This window comes from Cannabis sativa, chromosome 6 (genome assembly GCF_029168945.1).
Source record: "Cannabis sativa cultivar Pink pepper isolate KNU-18-1 chromosome 6, ASM2916894v1, whole genome shotgun sequence".
NCBI classification, from domain to species: Eukaryota; Viridiplantae; Streptophyta; class Magnoliopsida; order Rosales; family Cannabaceae; genus Cannabis; species Cannabis sativa.
The window spans coordinates 22,070,439-22,093,403 of NC_083606.1; the positions used below are offsets into that span (position 1 = coordinate 22,070,439).

General features: G+C 29.5%; 1 protein-coding gene across 1 annotated transcript; it reads left to right on the forward strand.

Moving 5' to 3' along the window:
* The first annotated feature begins 593 nt into the window (after positions 1-593).
* LOC115725202 (cyclic nucleotide-gated ion channel 4) lies at positions 594-21,433 on the forward strand. Its single transcript, XM_030654639.2, has 7 exons — positions 594-1,447; positions 9,077-9,292; positions 12,004-12,317; positions 18,698-18,806; positions 18,938-19,174; positions 19,911-19,997; positions 20,849-21,433. The coding sequence occupies exons 1-7, from the start codon at positions 779-781 to the stop codon at positions 21,362-21,364; spliced, it is 2,148 nt and encodes a 715-aa protein (XP_030510499.1). The 5' UTR covers positions 594-778; the 3' UTR covers positions 21,365-21,433.
* Positions 21,434-22,965: the final 1,532 nt, after the last annotated feature.

The window sequence follows — 22,965 nt, forward strand, 5'->3', positions numbered from 1 at the left end:
CCCTTGAAAAATACTACAGATGCATGCATGTACCACGTGAAGTAAAAAATTTAGGAAAATTTTATAATCTACCTTCTAAAAGAGTAGTATCGATATATCTCTATTTATTTTAGTAACCGAAATAATTTTTTAGTCAAATTTTTTCCCATGATCATGTAAATTACAGTTATTTAAGACATCCTGTAAAATTTTAAGAAATCAAAAAAGTTAACACGCCGAAAACTGCGTTCAAATAGTGTGTTGCACGCGTGACTATTTTATTTTATACGCGTGTAAAATAGACTTTTTAAATATTTTTTTTTTATATTATAAATTATTTCAAATTTCTTAAAATTTTGTAAGATGTCTTAAATAGGTATAACGTACATAAATATATAAAAAAATTAAACTAAAAATTTTTTCTGGATGCCGAAACAGGTAGAGGGTGCATCAGTACATTCTTTTTAACGGGGTGAATTGTAGAATCAACCAATAATTTATTGAAGGTAAGTAATTTTGTTATTTGACTGGAGGGCATTGTGGTAATTTCCGTTTAAAATAATAAATGAGAGAATTGTCACTTTGTGCAACAAAACTGGCTAACGATTATCCAAATCCGCTCATTATTATTTTCTTTGTTGTCCTTCCAACCTTCCCAAGTTCCACAAAAATACACCCAATAAACCAAACATCATCTAATAATTATAAGCTCAAAATTATACATGTAACACTTCTCTCAAAACCCTCATTTTCTTGCCAACCAAACACTCTATATCTCTTTCTTCTCTCTCTAGCCTCCATGGCTAGTGCGGCTAGTGCTACTACTACTAATACTACCGATCTTCACCATCAATACCAGAGAGAAATATCTTTCAATACTTACAATACCAGGCAGTACTTCACAGATGAAGAGACTAGCGACGAAGGAGACGATGTAGGAGAGAGAGAAAAAATACTAGAAGAAGATGAGGAACTAATAGATGGTGAGGACAGCGATGAAAATAAGTACGACAAAGAATCCAAGAGGCGCGGAGGCGGAGGAGGAGGGCGGTGGTGGTTGGGTGAAGGGGCGGCGCGTGTGTTGGACCCGAGGGCGAAGTGGGTCCAGGAATGGAACAGGGTGTTCTTGTTGGTGTGCGCCACTGGGCTTTTTGTGGACCCGCTCTTCTTCTACGCCCTATCAGTAAGCGACACGTGTATGTGTCTCTTCGTCGATGGGTGGTTCGCCGTAACGGTAACGGTCCTCAGGTGCATGACGGACGCCTTACACGTGTGGAACATGTGGCTACAGCTGAAGATGGCGAAACGGTCGTTTTCCGTGGTTAGCGCCGTGGATGGGACCGGTGCCGCTGGCTCCGCCGCTAGCGGGATGAGTGATGCCGCCTCGTCTAGGTCTGTGGCTTTAAGGTACTTGAAAGCCAAGAGAGGCTTTCTGTTTGACCTCTTTGTCATTCTTCCTTTGCCTCAGGTAAACATTTAAAATTATTTTCCTTTATTTTTGTTATGCTCTTATTGTGATTTTCTAAAATATATCGTAATCATCGCCATTGTTTATACACACACATGTATAATGTTCGGAAAATGATATTTTTGAGAAGGGTGACAGATGCTGCACACCCCCACAGTATTTTTTCCGTGAGATCATGATGATCGTATATTTACTATAAGAATGAAACACACATTGCATACAGAATGCTGACACAACATGTATCATGTGATATAAAGCCAAATATATTTATATATAATTATTATTTTATTTCAGAGGGTAAAACGGAGAATGTATAAATTTAGGTGGGGTTTTGTTGGAGGTAATAAAATGGAAGAGAATGATTATTTATTTTGTTACATATTAAATTATTGAAATATCATTTCAAAAAATAATTTTTTCACTATTTTGGTAAATTGACTATTCCATTTTAAATTAGAAAGAAACACTAATTTAAGAAAAAATTTAATAGTATTTTTATTAATTTTTTTTATAAATTTTAAATTTTATTTTATTTCATTTTTATTCTTATTTTTATTTTTAAATTTTAAATTTTATTTTATTTTATTATTATTTTTATTCTTCGTTACCCAAACCAAACGCCACCTAGTGTCTAAAACATAGGGCGTGTGTCCGTGATACATGATACCTCCTTAAGTTTATGAAGACACCAGTAGTTTTACCAAAAAAAATAAAATTACGAAAGGAGAAAAAATAAAAATGAAATTATTAATACATTTGTGAAAAGTAATTTAATTTTTTCTAATAAATAAAGTAGTTAATTATACATGGACAATGTCTATTAAAAAAATAAAACTATACATGGAAAATGTCAATAATGCCATCACACATAAATCTATTACCGCTTGAGTTGAGAGTTTTTTTTTTCTTTAAGATAAAGATGCCTTTATATTAAAACAAAAAATACAAAGGATATTAGAGGTAGAGGCATTTTTCTAAACATGTACATTTAGTATTGACGGAAAGAGCGAACTTAGCCATTAAATGGACAGTAGTATTAGCAGGTTTATAAACATAAGAAATCTGTGCTATAGGGAAATTGAGACCTATAGCTGTTGGGTATATGTTAAGTGGTGAGGAATGGACAAGAATTTAATTTCATTATATGAAATTAAGAAGAAAAAAAAAACGTAATTAATCTACCAATGTTCATAGCTCACCTTTTTCTTTTTCATTTTTATATGTCAATTTTCTAAATTTATTCTCTTCTAATAACTGAATTTCAAAACAAAAATTATTATTTTTGATGTGGGTCCAACTACTTTCATGTGTGATTTTGTTTTATTTATTTATTTGAAAAATGACTTTTAACGTGTGAAATCATAATAGCATTAAACTAAATCCACTTTATATGTGGGCGCGGGTCCTCGTTCCTAATTAATAGAGAGAGGAATTTTCGATTTAAATAGGAAATGGAGAACTATATCTCTAAACTAAGTATATTTACAAAATTTATTTAATGTACATGGTATATAATAGTAATATTATGATTTTTTTTAAAAGTTTTATAAATTTCTCTAGGTGTTTTGTGTATATTTTAGGATGTAATTTATTGTGTAATTATTATTCATTTTTTTTTATTTAAAAAACATTTAGTATTTCAGATAGGGAATAATTCTATACTACACTTTGTAGAACGACTGTTTTGACATGGGTTTTAGTTTTTTTAGTAATTATTTTTAGGCTAAATTTTTTAAAAAATCAAAATAATTTACGGTGTCAAAAAAAGTTCAACTACATATTTTATTTTTTTTATACTATAATAAATAACTATTTATTCTTTCATTTGATACTATAAATTATTTAAATTTTTTTGAATATTTATAAATTATCCTAAAAAAGAAACTAGAAAGGCTCTCGTAAATGGGAAAAAAAAGAATAGTTAGTGTACCAAAACCACTTTTTGGAAGTCTACTTGAGATTTTTTTCAAAATATACTCGAGTCGAGGTCTCTTTTTATTTAATAAGTTATTTAATTACAGAATTAGTTAGTTTTTTTTTTTTCATTTTTTAATGGTAGAAAATCACGTAAGTTTTATGTGGATTTTTCATCCCGTACAGTACAGGTACGGGTATGAAAGTGGAGAATGTAATGTAAAAGTGAGTTTTCTTAATATTTTATTATTTTTTTTTTTTGGTAATTTTCTTAATATTTTATTTGGTCCTGCGACAAGATGGGAAAATGCATTCCCAATCAATTTGCTGTCACGTTAACATCTCATAGGGTGACTTTCCCTAATTACGTGTACGGTGTACTCAACAATCTAATTATTTTAGGGATAATTACACTATACACCTACTTTTACATCTTAATGTTAAAAATAACTTAATTTAAATTAATCATTAATCTTATACCGTATTAACATTTATACTAACAACTGCAACTTTTATTTTCGTTAGATGCTGCCTGCCACTTCTTCTTCTTTTTTTCTTCTTTTTTTTTTTTCTTTTCTTTTTTAGCCATTCTCCCCCTTTTATATATATTGATACATATTATATTTTTCCTTTATCTCTATTTTATATCTAATTTAAAAATTTATACTGCTCAATTAAATTTAAAAAAGTTACAATCATGATTGCATGTAGTCAATTTAATACGTGGAAAATATATAATTTATCATTTTCTAAAAGTAAAAGAAATATTTGAGTTACATTTACACTACCAATCATATACTAATTAGTTACCATTAGATTATATTATCTACAGTAGATATTTTTATTTAAACTGGATCATTTTATAAAAAATAACCAATTAGTATATTATTGAAATCATAATTAATTTAAATATTACTATAAAATATACTAAATAATATTATTTTATATCTATGCTTATTTGTTATACTATATGAAAACTAGTTAGTTTTTACTGTAAACTTAAAAGGTAACTAAAAATATAACTTAAAAATAATTAATTAGCAATTTAAATATTTAGTAAGCTTACCAATAAGTTATATGCATGTTTTTTAACTTTATTGTAACTTATTAGTTTATTAAATAATCTAAGAAACATAAATATTTTAATAAAGGTAAAATAAAAAGTAACGTAAAAGTATTTAAAATAATAAATTAATTTAATATAATCTAAAAATAAACACATAAGTTTCAAAGTAATAAAAATGTATATAAAATAATTGGTAAACAAAAATAGTAGTTTATTATATCATATGACAACCCATTAGTTTTAAAAATAAACTTTAAGATTACCCAAATGTATTTTAAATAATAAGATAACACAATATAGTTTAAAAATAGCTACTTGATTATTAAGATGTTTATAGATAAGATTTTAGAGGTAACCAAATTATATAATTTTAAAATGATTTTTTTTTACGTAAAAGTAACTAATTAATTTTTTATCAGCATCATAAGTAACCAAAATGTTACTTTTAAAAACTCAGGAAAATAATAAAAAACGGAATTTGGAATTAATTTTGTTTCTGGCATATTATTTTAGAATTAAGGTATTTTTTAATGATGTGGCAAGATATTATTGTAATTGAGATTTATTAAGGTATTTTTATAAATAATTTATATTTTAAGTATATAATTGAAAAAATCCCATTATTTTATTATTCTTTAATTATGTATGAGTTTAAATTTTATGGAAAAGTAATAGTCGTATTATGCAATTCTTTGATGCAATATAGTATATAGATCATATAAATTATTACATATAGAACATAACTTTTGGGAGTCGAAATTTTTGTATTAATTTCGCCTGTATTTTTTTTTTTTTTGAAAAGTAAAGATAATAAATAAAATATAATCTTATTTCTTAAAGTGAAAAACTGTAACCATTTTAGTTTTATTTTAATTGATATTCTACTATTGTTAATAATATTCTACTATTACAGTTAGAAGCATAATTCTATAATAAATGCTAAATATGAGTGTGATTGAAATTTATATAAATAAAATATATATTCTCTCATACTTTTTTTTAAAAAAAAAAAATTGAATATATTGTAACTAGAAAAATATAAGAGATGAGTACATGTTACAATATTATATGTCAAGATTTGGAACATTACCATTCTATTAACCTCTCTCTCAAGTGCTAAAGCTGTTTTAGCTAATTATGGGAACAATATTAAATTGCCTAGAAACATGATGAACAGTAGTAACAGTAGGAAAATTGAATATATATTCTCTCATACTTACACAGGCAATAGATTAATTTTTTTTAGGGTCCATCTCTCTCTTTTTGTGTTATTTTTTTTTTTTGATTTAGAGCTATCATCTCAAAAGGTACACGTGTTTACCCTACATTTGTCTGGTACATGTCCAACTATATATTATTTAATAGTATTAATTGATTTTATTTGAAATTTTAAATATAATATTCCATGTTAGCCCCTGAAAGAAATTGCATGATACACGTAATGCACACACATACACACAACATAAATCTTCTCTTACCTATATTCAATGATTGTTATTAGATGTGCCCACACCACAATAATATATATTTGAAAATATTCCCATAACTTTATGATGACAATTAATTCTAGTATTCTTTATTCACTACGTACAAACATTCGAAAGACTATGGAACTTTCATTCATTAATGTCTTTTAACTGATCCTTATAGAGGAACATTCTCTACCACTCTATCTATCTATATGGTATTGTTAATATTAAAGAATCCAAACAATGAAAATGTGAACACTGTCGATGCCATGCTGCATACAAAATTTGTAGGTATGTATATATAATACATATTTAAAAATTAATATTTCTATGTAAAATAATATATTATTTATTTCATTGAGATCCTTATAGTTAACTTTTGAATGTGTAAATTCTGTATTTAATTACAGTATGTAACTATGTATATATTATATACGGGCTGCTTGATAATAAAATAAAATGATTAAATAATTTGACACACTGATAAAAAAAAGTTCTTACTCAATTTTGTTTCATTTAGAATTTAAGATAAGGTGAACGGATTCTATCTCAAAACCAATGAGAAAAATAATCTATTCATCTTATATGTAATAATTTATTTTCACACATTAGTATGGATTAACTCTAATATGAATCAAATCATCATTTATCTATTTTTGGTGTTTTTTTTTGGGATCTTTTCAATAATATACTTAAAATATAAATTATTTACAAAAATACCTTAATAAATCTCAATTACAATAATACCTTGCCACGTCATTAAAAAATACCTTAATTCTAAAATAATATACCTGAAACGAAATTAATCCCAAATTCCGTTTTTTTTTTATTATTTTCTTGGGTTTTCAAAAGTAACCTTTGGTTACTTATGATGCTGATAAGAAACTAATCAGTTACTTTTACGTAAAAAAACTTTATTTTTAAATTATATAATTTGAGATACAATTTGGTTACACCTAAAATCTTATTTGTAAACATCTTAATAATCAATAGCTATTTTTAAGTTATATTATGCTATCTTATTATTTAAAATACATTTAGGTAACTTTAAAATTTATTTTCGAAACTAATGAGTTTGTCATATAATATAATAAGCTACTATTTTTATTTACCAATTATTTTATATACCTTTTTAAAATAGTAAGCATATATATGAAATAGTTTATTTTAGTATACTTCATAGTAATATTCAATTAAAACTATGTAATATACATTTAGTCACTCATATTTTTTTTTTATTATTATTATATAAGTATTTTGAATTTTAAAAATAAATTCGATTTATTAACTAAATAAAAGTTATAGAATGGTAACTAAATAGTATATAATTTGATATACATTTTTGGTTTCTTCTAAAACTTATTTGTATATATCCTAATAATAAGTTAGTTATTTTTATGTAATATTATAATATTTTATTATTCAAAATACATTTGAGTAACCTTCAAGTTTATTTTATTGTAGAAAGAGTAGAAACTAATTACAAATTAAATTTTCTTTAATATATAATATAATTTAATAGTAACCAATGAGTATATGATTGGTATCATGGCTACCTCAATAGTTTTTCTTTTATTTTTGAAATAATAATAAAAAATATATGTTCTCGTATCTTAAAATAATCACATTAAAGAGTATATCACGAAAATATTTTTTTTTTATTTTAAGTGAGCGACGATATGGTCAGAAAAATAGTTTTAAAATCTAGTTACTTTTTTATTAACTAAATGAAAAAAGAAAGGGATATATATTGTGATGATCATAATTTATTACTAAAATTGATAACATATTTATTTAATAATTAGTTGTTTATGATGCCAATAAGATATCAATAAGTTAATTTTTATATATATATATATATATACATTTTTTTTATTTTTGCATAAAGAGACAACATTTTAGTTACTTAAAAGATCAATAAGATACCAATAAAATATCTTTTCATGAAAATATCTACATAAAAATGATTTCATATACATTTTGGTTACTTTTTTATTTAGTTACTTTTAGAATTACATGTTTATTTTTAAATTATATTATGTTGTTTAAGAATCTTTCACATTACTTTCTTCCTTTTAGCAACATTTGTGTTACTTTTAAATTTATTTAAGAAACTAATGTGTTACAATAAAATAAAATAACTTACACATAATTTATTAGCGAGATTTGTAAATATCTAAATTACTAACTGTTAATTAAAAATTATATTATGATTTCATAATATTATTTAAGATATATTTTGGTAACTAAGTTTATTGTAGAAGCTTATAGTTGAGATATAGTATAATATAATATATATTTTTTTATATAAATAATGTATATTTTTAAGACCAATTGGTTATGTGATGTCGATAAGATACCAATTGGTTACTATTTAAAAATGATCCACTTTAAAATAAAAATATCTCATATATGTAACATTTAATTTTTTGATCGAGTTACTTTTAAAAGTATATAGTCATTTTTAGATTGTGTTATGTTGTTTAAAATACTTTTAATAAATAGTGTGTGAATAATTGAAGTAATATGTAGTAGAATGAAATGAATCTCACGTAATTTAAGGAAAACGTCATCAATATTATATATAAACGTTAAATCACAAGCTATTATTTCTAATTAGAAAATCAACGTTAAATTTGTAAATTACATGTAAATTAAGGTGCCACATGTAAATTTCCCTTTTTTTTTGGGTAAGTATACTTATATTTCATCAACAAACATACCCTGTACAACCAATATTGCTATCACATGAATAGCTACAGATTTACAACTCAATAGAAAACTAAATCAATCTCAAAATAATTCTTTAAACCAAATTCTATCATTTATAAAGCTCTGTACAGTTGAACTTCACTCTCCCAAGTCCCAATATAAGCCTTGTCCCTAGTCCTCCAAACCATGTATTACTAGCATTAAAAATCATCAGTATGTATACCTACTTTGGCAGTTTACTATGCTTGCTTGCACCTGTTAATCCAGTTAAGAAGTCTTTTGAATCGTTATTGATTTGTGCATATACCAATCCAATTTAATAGCTGACTAATACAAAGTTTCCTGAAAACACATGAAAAACAAGAATACAAGTAATCATGTGTTTTTTGTTCACTTAGTGCTTTAATATGAATAATATATATGAGATTATAACTTATGAAGTAGTAATAATTTTTTTAATTATTGCAGATTGTACTATGGGTAGCAATTCCATCTCTATTAGAAAAAGGATCAGTGACGATAGTAATGACGGTGTTCTTAATAATATTTCTGTTCCAATATCTCCCAAAGATTTACCACTCCGTCTGCCTCTTGCGTCGCATGCAAAACCTCTCTGGTTACATCTTTGGAACTGTTTGGTGGGGCATTGCTCTAAACATGATTGCATATTTTGTCGCCTCCCACGTAAGTACTACTTCTATTATTTTATAATATATAAATTATATAAAATCTCCAACCTAAACAACATATCAGTTTTAATATAATCACCTTTTTTTAGTTGCTAGTCAAAATCATTTAAATTTCCATCCAATATATTATAAACGTCCGTACTATCTCAATATTGTCGTTTCCTTTTTCACATCTTAAAAAATATTATTAATAAAAAATTTAATCAATTTGCACATTTATATGAGTGATTTTTAAGTTTGTAATTTAAAATATACTCTACCAATCTTCAATAATTACAACTGGATTATTATATTTTATAATAATAAACAGGTCTTATTATACATGCACAAATTTAAGAGTATAATTTACATAAAGTTCAAGCCCTTAATTTATTGTGTACAATTAGAAAATTTATGGTGGAACATTAATTTGAGATATAAAAATCATTAAAGTATAGGTCAAATCAAATAGGATTACTTATATATATATATATATTTATGAAGGATTACTTATATATTAATAGACGGGTTTAAAAAAAGAAAATAGAAAGACCAGGTAGATTACGAACAAACTGACAAAGTAAAAACTATAATGATAAGACACATGATAAGCTAAGTAAGAAATTTCCTCGTCGAAGCTAAAAAGTTAAAGAGAACTAGGTATGTTAAAGAATAGTATTAAATAAAAGTTGAAAGTGAATAGGGCAGGTGATTTGGCTCCTAATTCTTTTGCATGTGAGATGAAAAAAAAAAAAATAGCTTTTATCACTGAACTAGGATTCGGGAAAGAGATAAAATAATAGTCTGAAAGTAGTACTTAATTATTGTCTTCTTTAAAAGTTTATACGCGTATATAGTAAATTAACTCCATTTTTCTAAGAATTCTCTTTCTTCATGAATGTTATGTTAGTTTTGAAATAATAATAATAATAATAATAATAATAATAATAATAATAATAATAATAATAATAATATATATGAGATTCAAGAAATCACAAAACAGATCCAACAGCTATATTTCAATGCTCATTCAATACCATGATCAGATTTTATTTGGAATTAGTTAGACAATAAATGCGCATACCATGCAATATTGTTAGATGTTGAATCCATTCCTTGTTCTTGAATAATCCCAATCCATCTAAAACCTAGAAAATGTACAGAAGATTGAGAATAACAAGAGAAGAAAATATGGATCATAAGAACCCTCTTACCCAGAACCACTTCTATCACACTTTTCTCCCTTATATTACTTATCATATTGTTAGAATTTGGGAAAAAATGAATGAGGTTCGATCTCAAATTCAATTGACTATGGGTAGAGTAGCTTATTCCTCTTATATATTTTATTATTTTTCTACGCATTAACAAATGTGAGACTTTATATGCCCTTTTTTGATATTCTAAGAAATATCACTATAGGCTTATTGGCCTAACAAGCCGGTCCGATGGACCTAGTGAAACTACTAGGAGTGAAATAAAGCTTAATATATATAAACCAGCTTATAGTTGTCGGTGCCACCATATGCTTCTAATATGTAATTAATAAGTGTTGATACCATCCTATTATGATTATCAAATGTAATTCACACTACAATCAACAATAGTCATTATAAAATTATAGATTATATTAGTCCACAAAATAATTTTTTAACACTAATTATTGGCACTATGATTCTCTCTGTTTATCCACTTTCTTTTTTTTTATATATATATATTTTTTATTTACCCAGGGTAAAACTACCTACCTAATTAAGAGTTCTGAACTCCAGACGTGTGGAGGCCTCCAAATGTATATCATGTGTGCTTATATAAAGTTTACTGATAAATCATATGCTATATAGAAGAGAATTAAAAATGTAATCTTAATTATGAAAACCCAAGTTATATATGGTCAAAAGAAAACCGAAAAGAGTGATGACCTACGCATTTTGAGGTATACGTCTTCATCGTATCAAAAGACTAGAAATATAGGTTAGTGGACTGATGTAGGTTAAACATGACTGTAATGTAGATGAACAGATGTACTCTATAAGATGAGAACCAGCCCCCACTTCGCAATTTAAATAACTAAAAACCAAAAAGAGAGACAGCTGTATTAGTTTTGACACGATCGATCCCAGTAGTCTTAGCCAAAACGAAACCTATTGATGAGAAAGAGACCAAAAATAATTTACATTTGTACTTTTTATTCTATAGGAATATAATATAGTTTTGCAGGGTCCGCACAATTATTTTAGTCATCATGTCAATAATCTTTTTATTAATTTTAGAAAATATTGTTTATCAATAGTGAAAAGTGTTAATTATAGCATGCTAATTTTAAACATTTTGTCAATCTTTCTTTCTAAAAATACAATGCATATCAGTCTACTTTTTGTCTTTATTCAAATTTTGTTCTATAGTGGTGTTTGTTGTAACGTATAAATTTTTTAAATAATCTATAAGGTTGCAAACATATTTGAATAACTCTCTCTCTCTCTCTCTCTCTCTCTCTCTCTCTCTCTCTCTCTCTCTCTCTCTCTCTCTCTTTATTCTGAATAATTAAATTTGAGTAAATCTTTTGTGGGTAAACTGTTCAAAAATTTAACAAATATAGCTGCAACAAACACGCCCTCTTACTAATTTGCTCTTACTAATACTCAAATTGCACACACAATCTTGTGTATATATATGATAGAATTAATATTATCTAAAGTAATAATTAATTTACATATGTTTTTATAGGCTGCAGGAGCATGTTGGTATCTGTTGGGTATCCAAAGAGCAACACAGTGCTTAAAAGAGCAATGTAGAAAGACAAGTGGGTGTGGAGTAGGAATATTGTCTTGTCAAGAGCCTATTTACTATGGGAGTACAAGAATGGTGAGAGGGGAGGCTAGAGTTGGATGGGCACTCAACAAGCAGGTAAGGTCTGCCTGCTTAGACAGCGCAGATAACTACAACTACGGGGCATATAGGTGGACCGTTCAGCTTGTCACCAACACCAACCGCTTGGAAAAAATGCTTTTTCCAATCTTTTGGGGCCTCATGACTCTCAGGTATCTAGATATCTACTTACGTACTATTTCATTGGTTCTTTTCCAATAGGTGATGATCCTTTTTAAGATTCGGCAAATCTCTGAAATCCACTTTTCATGTCAATTTTTCAATTGAAGTAAAATTATATTTTCTCAATCCATATTGTACAATAGCTATACAATTATATATTTATAGACTTTCACAGCCTTTATAGTTTACTAATAAGCCCTTCTAGTATTTTCATTGTCTAATACTTTCTCACCCTTCAAAATCACTTGTTCTCGAGGTGTTAAAAGAATAAATAAATAAAATGCAAAAACAAACAAAATAATAATAGCCAAATTCAAATACAAGCTATTTGTTAATTCTCAGCCCAAGTTTAAGCCCAAAATACTTAGGTCAACATCATCATCTCCATTCCATGACTCAATCGTCAACTTAATACATTTATTTTTAAAATGTGAACAACTATCATTAGTGTGTTCATTCTTCTCTCCGAAATCATCTTCTCCATATTTCATGTTTGAACCAACAAAGTATATATATATTTTTGCAACAAACCAGTGAATCCACATAGACTCCAATCTTCACAATGTTGAAATATTTAACTTGAAATTTATAGAATTTTCTTTCACTTGTGTTAAAAGTGGGAATTATGTAGAAAAATATAGAAGGTAGTCATTTAATAATATTTCTAGAATAGTCTATAGAATCCTATAAATAGAGAAGTAATCCCACCAATTTGTATCAAGTAAAATATCACAAAAGTTAAGTTATAAAATATAGCCTTTTCCATATTATTCTCTCCAATACTCTTCTTATTTCCCAACAAAGTGGTATCAGAGGTTTGTGAAGAAAAAATGGCAAGTGGAAGAATGATCCCCTTCTAAGTTTCAATGCTCACCAAGAGCAACTATGACAATTGGAGTATTAAGATGAAGGCGCTAGTAGGAGCTTAAGATGTATAGAATATTATTGAGGAAGGTCATAAGGAGCAAGACGATGTTGCTCTTTCTCAAACTAAACGAGATGCCTTAAGGGATTCAAGAAAGAGGGATAAGAAAGTTCTCTACCTCATCTATCAAGTGGGGGATGAAGATGCATTCGAGAAGATATCAAATGCAACAACGACTAAAGAAGCGTGGGAGAAGCTTCAAACTTGCAACAAAGGAGTGGAGCAAGTGACAAAAGATTCATCTTCAAGCTCTTAGAGGTGAGTTTGAAACTTTATTTATGGAAGATGCTGAATCAATTTCTGATTATTTTGCTACAACATTATCAATTGTCAACCAATTAAGAAGAAATAGTGAAGAAATTAGTGAAGTAAAGATTATAGAAAAAAATTCTTCGTACTGTGAGTCCAACCTTTGAGTACATTGTTACAATAATTGAACACAATAAAAATTTAGAATCTATGATTGTTGAGCAACTCATAGGTTCTTTACAAGCCTATGAAGAGAAACAAAAAAGGAAAAAGAAGCAAAAAAGAGAAAATAGAGCAATTACTACAACTTAATTTGAAAGAAGAGAATTATGACAATAGTAAAGATCAAAAAAGAAGATGGCATGACCAAGGAAGCGAACATGGACGTAGTCAAGGACAACGAAGAGAAGAAAGGAGTGACTTTAATAACGACTTCAATAATGAAGAACAAACTCGAAATTCACAAGAACCAAGAGGTTGCGGAATAAGAAACTCATGGTCAAGGAGTGATAAATCACACATCAAGTGCTACAATTTCAATAATTTTGGTCATTATGTCTCCGAGTGTAGATCAAGGAGAGTCGAAGAAAGAGCCAATTTTATCAAAGACAAAGGTGGAGAGAAGGAACTTTATTGCTTACTTGCAAAGACAAAGATGAAGATCAAGAAAATAAATAGTATCTTAACACCGGCGCTAGCAATCATATGTATGGATAAACAAGAATGTTTGCGGAGCTCAATCAAATGGTAAAAAGGAATGTCTCTATTAGAGATGAATCAAAAATACTTGTGGAAGGCAAAGGTAAGATTCTTATATGCTTGAAAAATGAACACCGTCAATTCATCTCGAATGTTTACTTTGTGCTCAACATTAAATATAATATTTTGAGTTTGGGTCAATTACTAGAGAAAGGTTATTATATTCACTTAAAAGAAAATAACTTTTTCTTAAGAGATGACAAAAGTAATTTGATTGCTAAGGATCCCATGACAAAGTATATAGTGTTTCTCTTGAATATGGAATATGATGTTTCGAAGTGTTTAAAGGCTTGCTACAATGAGTCAGCATGGCTTTGGCATCTACGTTTTGGACATCACAATTTTGGCGGGCTTAAACTCTTGGAGAAGAAGGAGATGGTGAGAAGTCTTCCATGCATCAACCAACTAAATCAACTTTGTGAAGGATATTTGCTTGGAAATCAATCCCGGAGAAGTTTTTCAAAGGAGTCGTTATCAAGAGCCACAAAGTCTCTTGAGCTCATACACACCGACGTTTGTGGACCAATTAAACCAAACTCGTTTGGTAAGAGTAAATATTTCCTCCTTTTTATCGATGATTTTTCAAAAAAAGTATGGACTTGTTTCTTGAGGGAGAAGTCAGAAGTGTTCACGAACTTCAAGAAATTCAAAGCTCTGTTAAAAAAAGAAACTGGTCTTCCGATTAAGTCCATGAGATCTAACCGAGGAGGAGAGTTCACATCAAATGAGTTCCACAAGTATTGTGAAGATCATGGAATTCGTCATCCCTGAATAGTGTCGAGATCCCCCCAACAAAATGGAGTGGCAGAGAGGAAGAATCGAAGCATACTCAACATGGCTTGCAACATGCTAAAAAGTAAAATAATGCCAAAAGAGTTTTAGGTTGAAGCGATAGCTTATGCAGCCAACAAGAAGTGTACATGAGAAGACACCTCTAGAAGCATGAATGGAGTGGAAGAAAACTTAGAATTTCTCACCTCAAAATCTTTGGACGTATTACTTATGTTCATGTTCCTGATCAAAAGAGAACCAAGCTTGATGACAAAAGTGAGAAGTACATCTATCCAAAGGCCATAAGTTGTACAATCAAATTATCGGCAAGACTATCATCAACCGAGATGTAGAGTTTGATAAAGAAGATTCTTGGGATTGGAACATAGAAGAAGACGAGTATGAATTTATTTTTTACTTTTAAGAGGAAGATGTAGTGGAGCAACTAAGGATGGAAGAAGAACTTCAAGAGCCTACTACTCCACTAATCTCGCCAACTAGAAACTTACTAGAAGATTCAAGTGAAAGCTCAAATAAAAAGACGTCATGCTTTAGAAGCTTGCAAGAACTTTATGAGGCAACTGAAAATCAAAATAATATTTCTCTTATGTGTTTATTTGGTGATTGCAAACCTCTAAGCTACCAAGAAGCAGTGGGAAGCAAGAAATATAGAGATGCGATGGATGAAGAAATTAATTAAATTATAAAAAATAACACATGGGAGCCAACTATTCTTCCACAAGGATACAAGCTAATTGGAGTAAAGTGGGTGTATAAGAAAAAGAAGAATACTAAAGGCGAGGTGGAGAGATAAAAAACAAGATTGGTAGACAAATGCTACATTTAAAGAGAAGGCATCAACTATGATGAGATATTTGCTTCAGTTTCTCATCTTAAAGCTATTAGATTAATAATTTCTTTAGCAGTCCAAAATAAATGGAAGATCCACCAAATGAATGTAAAGTATGCTTTCTTGAATGGTTTGTTCGAGTGCTCTTGAATTTTCTAGAAATCTCCTTCACTTGTGTTAGTAGTGGGAATTATGTAGAAAAATATAGAAGTTAGTCATTTAATAATATTTCTAGAATAATCCATAGAGTCTTATAAATAGATATGTAAACCTACCATTTTGTATCAAGTAAAAAATCACACAGATTGAGTTATAAATATAGCCTATTCCATATTATTCTTTTCAATACTCTTCTTATTTTCCAACACACGGTTCGAGAATAACTTCATTATTTTATTTGTTTCCTTATAGTAACCCAGTAAACACAAGAGAAAATATCGTCATCTCCTCACTAATGAACTTCGATGATCCAGCGCGACCAGAACTCTGTCCGTCTGCCCGTAACCAACCCGTCCAGTCCATCTTCTTCAAAGATCCACTATTGTCCCAAATCAAAGATCCTCCTTTGATCTTTTAGCGGCATGTGAATCGATTCCCATGTTGAGCCACCATTAACACCATTAACATTCGCTCGAACACGCTCATAACCTTGTAAATGAAGAACCAATGATATCTCTTTCTTCTCTGGTGCTGGTGTTCTTCGAACTGCCTTCGTTGATGTAGATCTAGAATCCACAACATTCGATGAATCCAAGGGCATCTTTTCCGACTTCAGTAATCTTCGAGCTACCATCGTCAACGTAGATCGAACTGGAATTGATTTTGATCTACCTTGATTGGATCCATCAGAAATGTTGCTGCCGAAGAGGTCAAGAGGCTTCTTTAATGGATTCGTGTTGATCAATGGTTCAATAGGGCCATCTATGTAGTCCTTCACTTTTGGCGAAGTAGGTGACACCTAAGACGTCAGAACCGAAAGTGTCTCCATTGATGTGAGATAGCTTTGAAACTTGGCATCTAGTTTCTCCAATTGAGCATTGAGAAGATGCGGTTTCATTGCCTTCATTTGAGCATCAAAACTCAACTCTATAGATTTAAAGAGTTGAACGATTTCTTCACCTTTAATGGCTGAGAGTTTTTACATTGAGTCTCTCACAGTAATTACTCTTAATGAAAGTACCAATAATAGGTAACTGGTCCTCTTCAAGACAGAACAAATCTTTGAAATGCACTCTTCGAGACATTGTCAATCTTCCAATTGAACCAAAATTTATTTTCTCAATCCATATTGCACAATAGTACCCTTTACAATTTACTAATAAGCCCTTCTAAATAAGCCCTTTTAGTATTTTTATAGTCTAACATTTTCTCAAATTACACACTATAAAAAATCTTACTTTTAGTCACAACAAAATTTGTGACTAAAAGTAAAAAGAATTGTGACTAATTATAAATCATAATTTATATGTTGTGACTATAAAGTCAGTGGCTAAATGTATTAATCACAAAAATCACAATTTATTGTGACTAAAGGTTCTTTTAATTAATCACAATACTTGTTGTGACTAAAAGTAAATTAGTAATAACTTGTATCTAAATTCTATATTTTAGTTATAAGTAACTTTTTATTGTGACTAAAAGTCACATTTAGTCACAAAAAAATTATGTTGTGTCTAAAAATATATCAATAGATATTTTTTGTAGTGATATATTGTAATAAATATTTATATATATATATAGGAATATGATTTTGTCTCGTGATGTACTTTCACGGAATGTATTCCGTGGTACATGACATGGGTCTCAGGTTACATTAAATGAGTACCAGGGTACGTTTCTATTTTTTAACCCTAATTACTCCTAGATTAATCTCAGCCGTCAGATCAAATAACTCACTCATCTGACGGTTGCCGTATATCACGGATTATAATCCGTGAAAGTACAATAACATGACAAAATTATATCCATATGTATATGTATATGTATATATATATATATATTAGTTTGGTATCAGGTGAACTTTTTACTACTTTTCTTTTCTACATTTTAATATATCATGGGTGAATTGTGTAGGAAGCTAATATTACACCATTTCTTTTCGTGATTTGATTTTTCACTTATTGTCAAATTCAAATTCATATCACTAATTTTAGTGAAATGTTTTTTGTTTTTTTTATCTATTGGGGTAGGTAAAAGAAATTTGGTGGTTTAAACTTTTTGTTCTTTAATTGGTTTAGAACTGTAGGGTAATGTGGGGGTAATAATTTTTTTTATTTTATTTTTCTTTCTATTTTTATGATTTTAGACTAGTCATAGACTCATAGTGGAATGAGGTTTGGTCTGATATTGATGTGTCACTTTCTTTTGAACCAAGGGAACAATAAACAGTTGTGCACCATCATTTTCATGTTTAAGCTAAATAATATTTTTCAGTTTTGGCCGTAATATAATAAAGAAATTTTCAAACTCAAAAGTTAAAAGTACATATAATTTAGAAATTATAAAGGATAACGAAATAATCCTAAGAAATGGTGGTTTGGTTGAAATCTAATGTAGTAATAAATTCCCCATAATTCTTAGTTACAATAAAAAGAGAAGAAGGAACAAATGAAAACATATTACTAGAGTATACATTCATAATAATAAATTAATAATAATAATAGTAACACATGTTTGATGATAAACATTGAATAGCAGTACTACTACTAGACTTCGTAATTAGTATAAATCATTCCACTTGTTCTACACCTTGACATGTTTTTATCTTTAATGTGCTCTTTAGTTATAATTACTGTAAATATATACTATTATTGCAGCACATTTGGGAACTTAGAGAGCACAACCGAATGGTTAGAAGTTGTGTTCAATATCATTGTCTTGACTAGTGGACTCCTTTTAGTTACCATGTTGATTGGAAACATCAAGGTATTAAAATTAAGTCACTAATTGATCTATCTTACTAATTCAAACGATTATTAATATATAATATATTACATTATCTATATATTATGTTATTAATTATTGCATGTCCATACTTATTATTATAATATATATAGGTGTTTCTGCATGCAACCACGTCCAAAAAACAAGCAATGCAACTCAAGATGAGGAACATAGAGTGGTGGATGAGGAAGAGGCATTTGCCTCCGGGCTTCAGGCAACGTGTTCGGAACTATGAGCGCCAGCGTTGGGCCGCCATGCGCGGCGTCGATGAATGTGAGATGATTAGGAACCTTCCTGAGGGTCTTAGGAGAGACATCAAGTATCATCTCTGCTTAGATTTAGTTAGACAGGTAACCAACTATAGGCCCCTCAAGCTTTTGGAAAATACCATTATATATAAATAGGGATATGATTTTGTCACGTTATTGTACTTTCACGGATTGTAATCTGTGATGTACGACACCCGTCAGATGAGGGAGTTATTTGATCTGACGGCTGAGATTGATCTAGGGGTAATTAGGGTCAAAAAGTAGAAACGTACCCTGACACTCATTTAATGTATCCTGAGACCCATCTAATGTACCACAGAATACATTCCGTGAAAGTACGTCACGGGACAAAATCATATCCCTATATAAATATTATAAAAATATCAAACGGCTCCTGAAGCCTAACTTATTGTCAGACGGCCCAGTATTATAAAATTGTCATGATTTGATTTGAAGGAAATTAGATTCTATACCCTTTTTATAGTCATCTTTTATTTTTACACTCTTTTTTAAAGTCTATCATTTTTACTTTTTTTTTTAACTTTGTACTTATTTTACCCCTGTCACTTCAAGATACTCTCTATGTTACTCTCTTATGTCAGAGTATTTTGAGTATAATACATATAAAAAGAGGTATGTTTCAATTAAATATAAAATTAGAGGTAAATTTAATTAATTGATTAATAAAAGTGTTATTTTTCAATTTACCCCTTAATTTTATGTGTAATTAATTAATAATATATGTAGGCCAAGATTTGAATACACATAATTACTAATTAAATACAAATAAATTCTAACTTTGTTTCATTATTTTTAGGTACCTCTGTTCCAACACATGGATGATCTGGTCCTTGAGAATATATGCGACCGTGTCAAATCCCTCATTTTCACCAAGGGAGAAACGGTGAGTACTTTTACTTAATTCCAATTAATTAAGCTTGAAAATACATAGTGCTTACCCTATATTTTAACACATCTTTGGTTTTTTCTCTACAAAATCCTTTACTTATATCATAGATCCTGGCGATTAAGAAATTGTGAGACTAGATAGAAGAGTTTTCACATGTTAGAAATATAATATTGTTACAGAATTGAATACTATTAGTGTTAGATGACTAGTTCGAGATTGATACTTCCCCCAATTCTTAGTAGATTAGTTCATCATTTTCATATGATGTCACTTTTTAAGTTAACTAATGGGACTTAGAGAAAGGACAGGGATTTGATTCCACTCAGCACCACCTTTTTGACCCTTGGCATTTACTAACAATTTTTCACACTCTGGTGCATTTCACTCGGTTTAACTATTTCTGTTCCCCAAATTGTTGTAGATAGAATTAGAACGGAAAAAAAAAATTAAGAATAATGTCTTTTCTATACTTTGGATGTAGATACATGTACTGTTGAGAATCATAAGGTTCCATTTCAAAACCAATTGACAATGAGTGGAGTAGTTCATGTTCTTATATATGTCTCAATTCTCCACCATTTATTCCATGTAGTACAATGTCCATAGTAGAAACAAAAAACGAATGGTTAATTCAGCTCATTCTTTAGCTATTTCTCAGAGTCTAAACATTGAAATATCATGAGAACTACTTCCAAAATTCTAATATTGCTTCCGTATTAGCAAATAATCATATAATTGTTTTATAAACATGCGGAATATCACTTAAAAAATGAGCTTATTGAATGTGTGGAAATAAAAGTGACTTGTGATCAAAGAGAGTATCAATTAATTTTGAGTTACTGCAGATAACAAGAGAAGGCGACCCAGTTCAGAGAATGCTGTTTGTAGTAAGAGGGCATCTCCAAAGCACCCAAGTGCTCCGAGACGGTCTCAAAAGTTTCTGCATGTTGGGCCCCGGAAACTTCAGTGGCGACGAGCTCCTCTCATGGTGTCTCCGCCGACCTTTCATCGAAAGACTCCCACCATCCTCCTCCACACTCATAACTCTAGAAACCACAGAGGCCTTTGGCCTGGAAGCCGAGGACGTCAAGTACGTCACCCAACACTTCCGCTACACATTCGTGAACGAGAAAGTTAAGCGCAGCGCGAGGTACTACTCTCCTGGGTGGCGGACATGGGCGGCGGTGGCCATTCAGTTGGCTTGGAGAAGGTACAAGCATAGGTTGACTTTGACTTCGCTGTCGTTTATTAGGCCTAGGAGACCTCTGTCGAGGTGTTCGTCTTTGGGGGAAGACCGGCTTAGGATTTATACTGCTTTGTTAACTTCGCCAAAGCCAAACCAAGATGACTTTGATTTTTGAGATACTCAATCGTGTGTTACTATATATACTCTGTTTTTGTTCATAATAAAAAGTTACTATATATTTTTATTTCTCGAGTTTAACAACCTTTCTTACAAACCACCCTTAAATAGTTGTTTTTGGTTTAACACTGTTGAAAGAATATACGAATTGGACAAATGAAGGTAAAAAATTTGTTTTTAATAATTTTGTTTTTGAAAACAAAAATAGATTTGTTTTTCAATTTTAAAAACAGAAAACAAAAGTGTGTTCTGTAAATTTCATTTTAATTTTAATCTTTTGATTTTATTTACGTTGGGTTTAGTTTCGGGGTCGAAATCGGGTTCAGGTCAGAGGCCGGGTTCAGCGTCAGGGCTGTGGGGGGATTTGGGTCTGGGTCTGATCGAAGTCTAAAATATTGATTAAGAAAAAAAAAATTGTCTAAAAAATATTGAATGTGATTTTTTTTTTTTAAATTTTGATTCTCATAAAAAAAAATGAAAAGTAAAAACAGTTTTATAAAACATACTTTTGAAAAATATTTTCATTTTTTTAATTTTAAAAACAGAAAACTGATTAAGAAAATGTTACCAAACGCCACCTAAAAAACTAAACTAAAAATACTTTACTTTAGATGTGTTAAATTATTTCTCTATTTTAAAATTTCTTAAAAATTCACTATTCATATTTTACATTTATAAAATATTATTCATCACTCAAAATATATTGTATTAATTGTTTGGAGTTTTAAATTATCTTTTATACAAGGATATGTATAAAATATTAATACCATATGTTTGAAGTGGATAAAATATATTAAAATATGCAAAAAAAAAAAAAATAGAATGCTGGTGATGTATAGTGTAATGTAAAAATTTAAGCTAAAATATAGTAGAGAAGTTGATGAGAGTGCTCTTAGTCTAACTATTCTTAACAACATGTTGACTTTGAAATTTAGACTAGACTTCTAAATTACATCCGCTCGCTAGATTGGTGAGAATAAAAAAGTAGTTAAGTAATTATAAGAGAGACACAACAAATCTATAGTAGTTCACTCCCTCTATCGCGACAGTAATAGAGCTACGTCTACGTACTTCGAGTTTTCATTTCTCACGAGATGGTATTACAGAGATGGTCTAAGTATTAGAAGCTTAAATTTCTAGAGACAAAAACTAGAGAGAAAAGTTCTGACCTTGTGGGTAGTTTTCTAAACTTGAAAATAAGCTAAGGGGGCTCTCCTTATATAGGTGAAGGAGGTCCACAAAAATGAGAGAAAAATAAAAATTAGATGTTTTGACCGTCGATGATGATCTAACGGTAAAAATTAGCTCTTGGCGGTGATAGCTATTTTTTGGAGCCCGGCGGGTCCCACTACAGGTAAGCTTATTTTCGTAACTCCCTTAGGGTAAAATTTAATGATGATAGATTCAGAATTTTGATGAAGTGTGAGACATGAATTAATAGAGCATTGAATTAGCTTTGAAATGAAAGTTGAATCGCGTTAATCAAATTAATATTAAGTGAGTTATAGCTATTTTACTGAAGGCAATTCATAATCCAGTGCCCAAGTTGACATCTAGAGCCTAGGTTGATATATAGCGTCAATCTGGACGCTGCGTAAG

What these genes read in the sequence shown, in the direction of transcription:
- LOC115725202 (XM_030654639.2), top strand. Translation starts at nt 779, where the DNA reads ATGGCTAGTGCGGCTAGTGCTACTACTACTAATACTACCGATCTTCAC. An exon ending in TCATTCTTCCTTTGCCTCAG is followed by an intron (nt 1,448 to 9,076) that starts GTAAACATTTAA and finishes TAATTATTGCAG; the next exon opens with ATTGTACTATGGGTAGCAAT. An exon ending in TGGGGCCTCATGACTCTCAG is followed by an intron (nt 12,318 to 18,697) that starts GTATCTAGATAT and finishes CTATTATTGCAG; the next exon opens with CACATTTGGGAACTTAGAGA.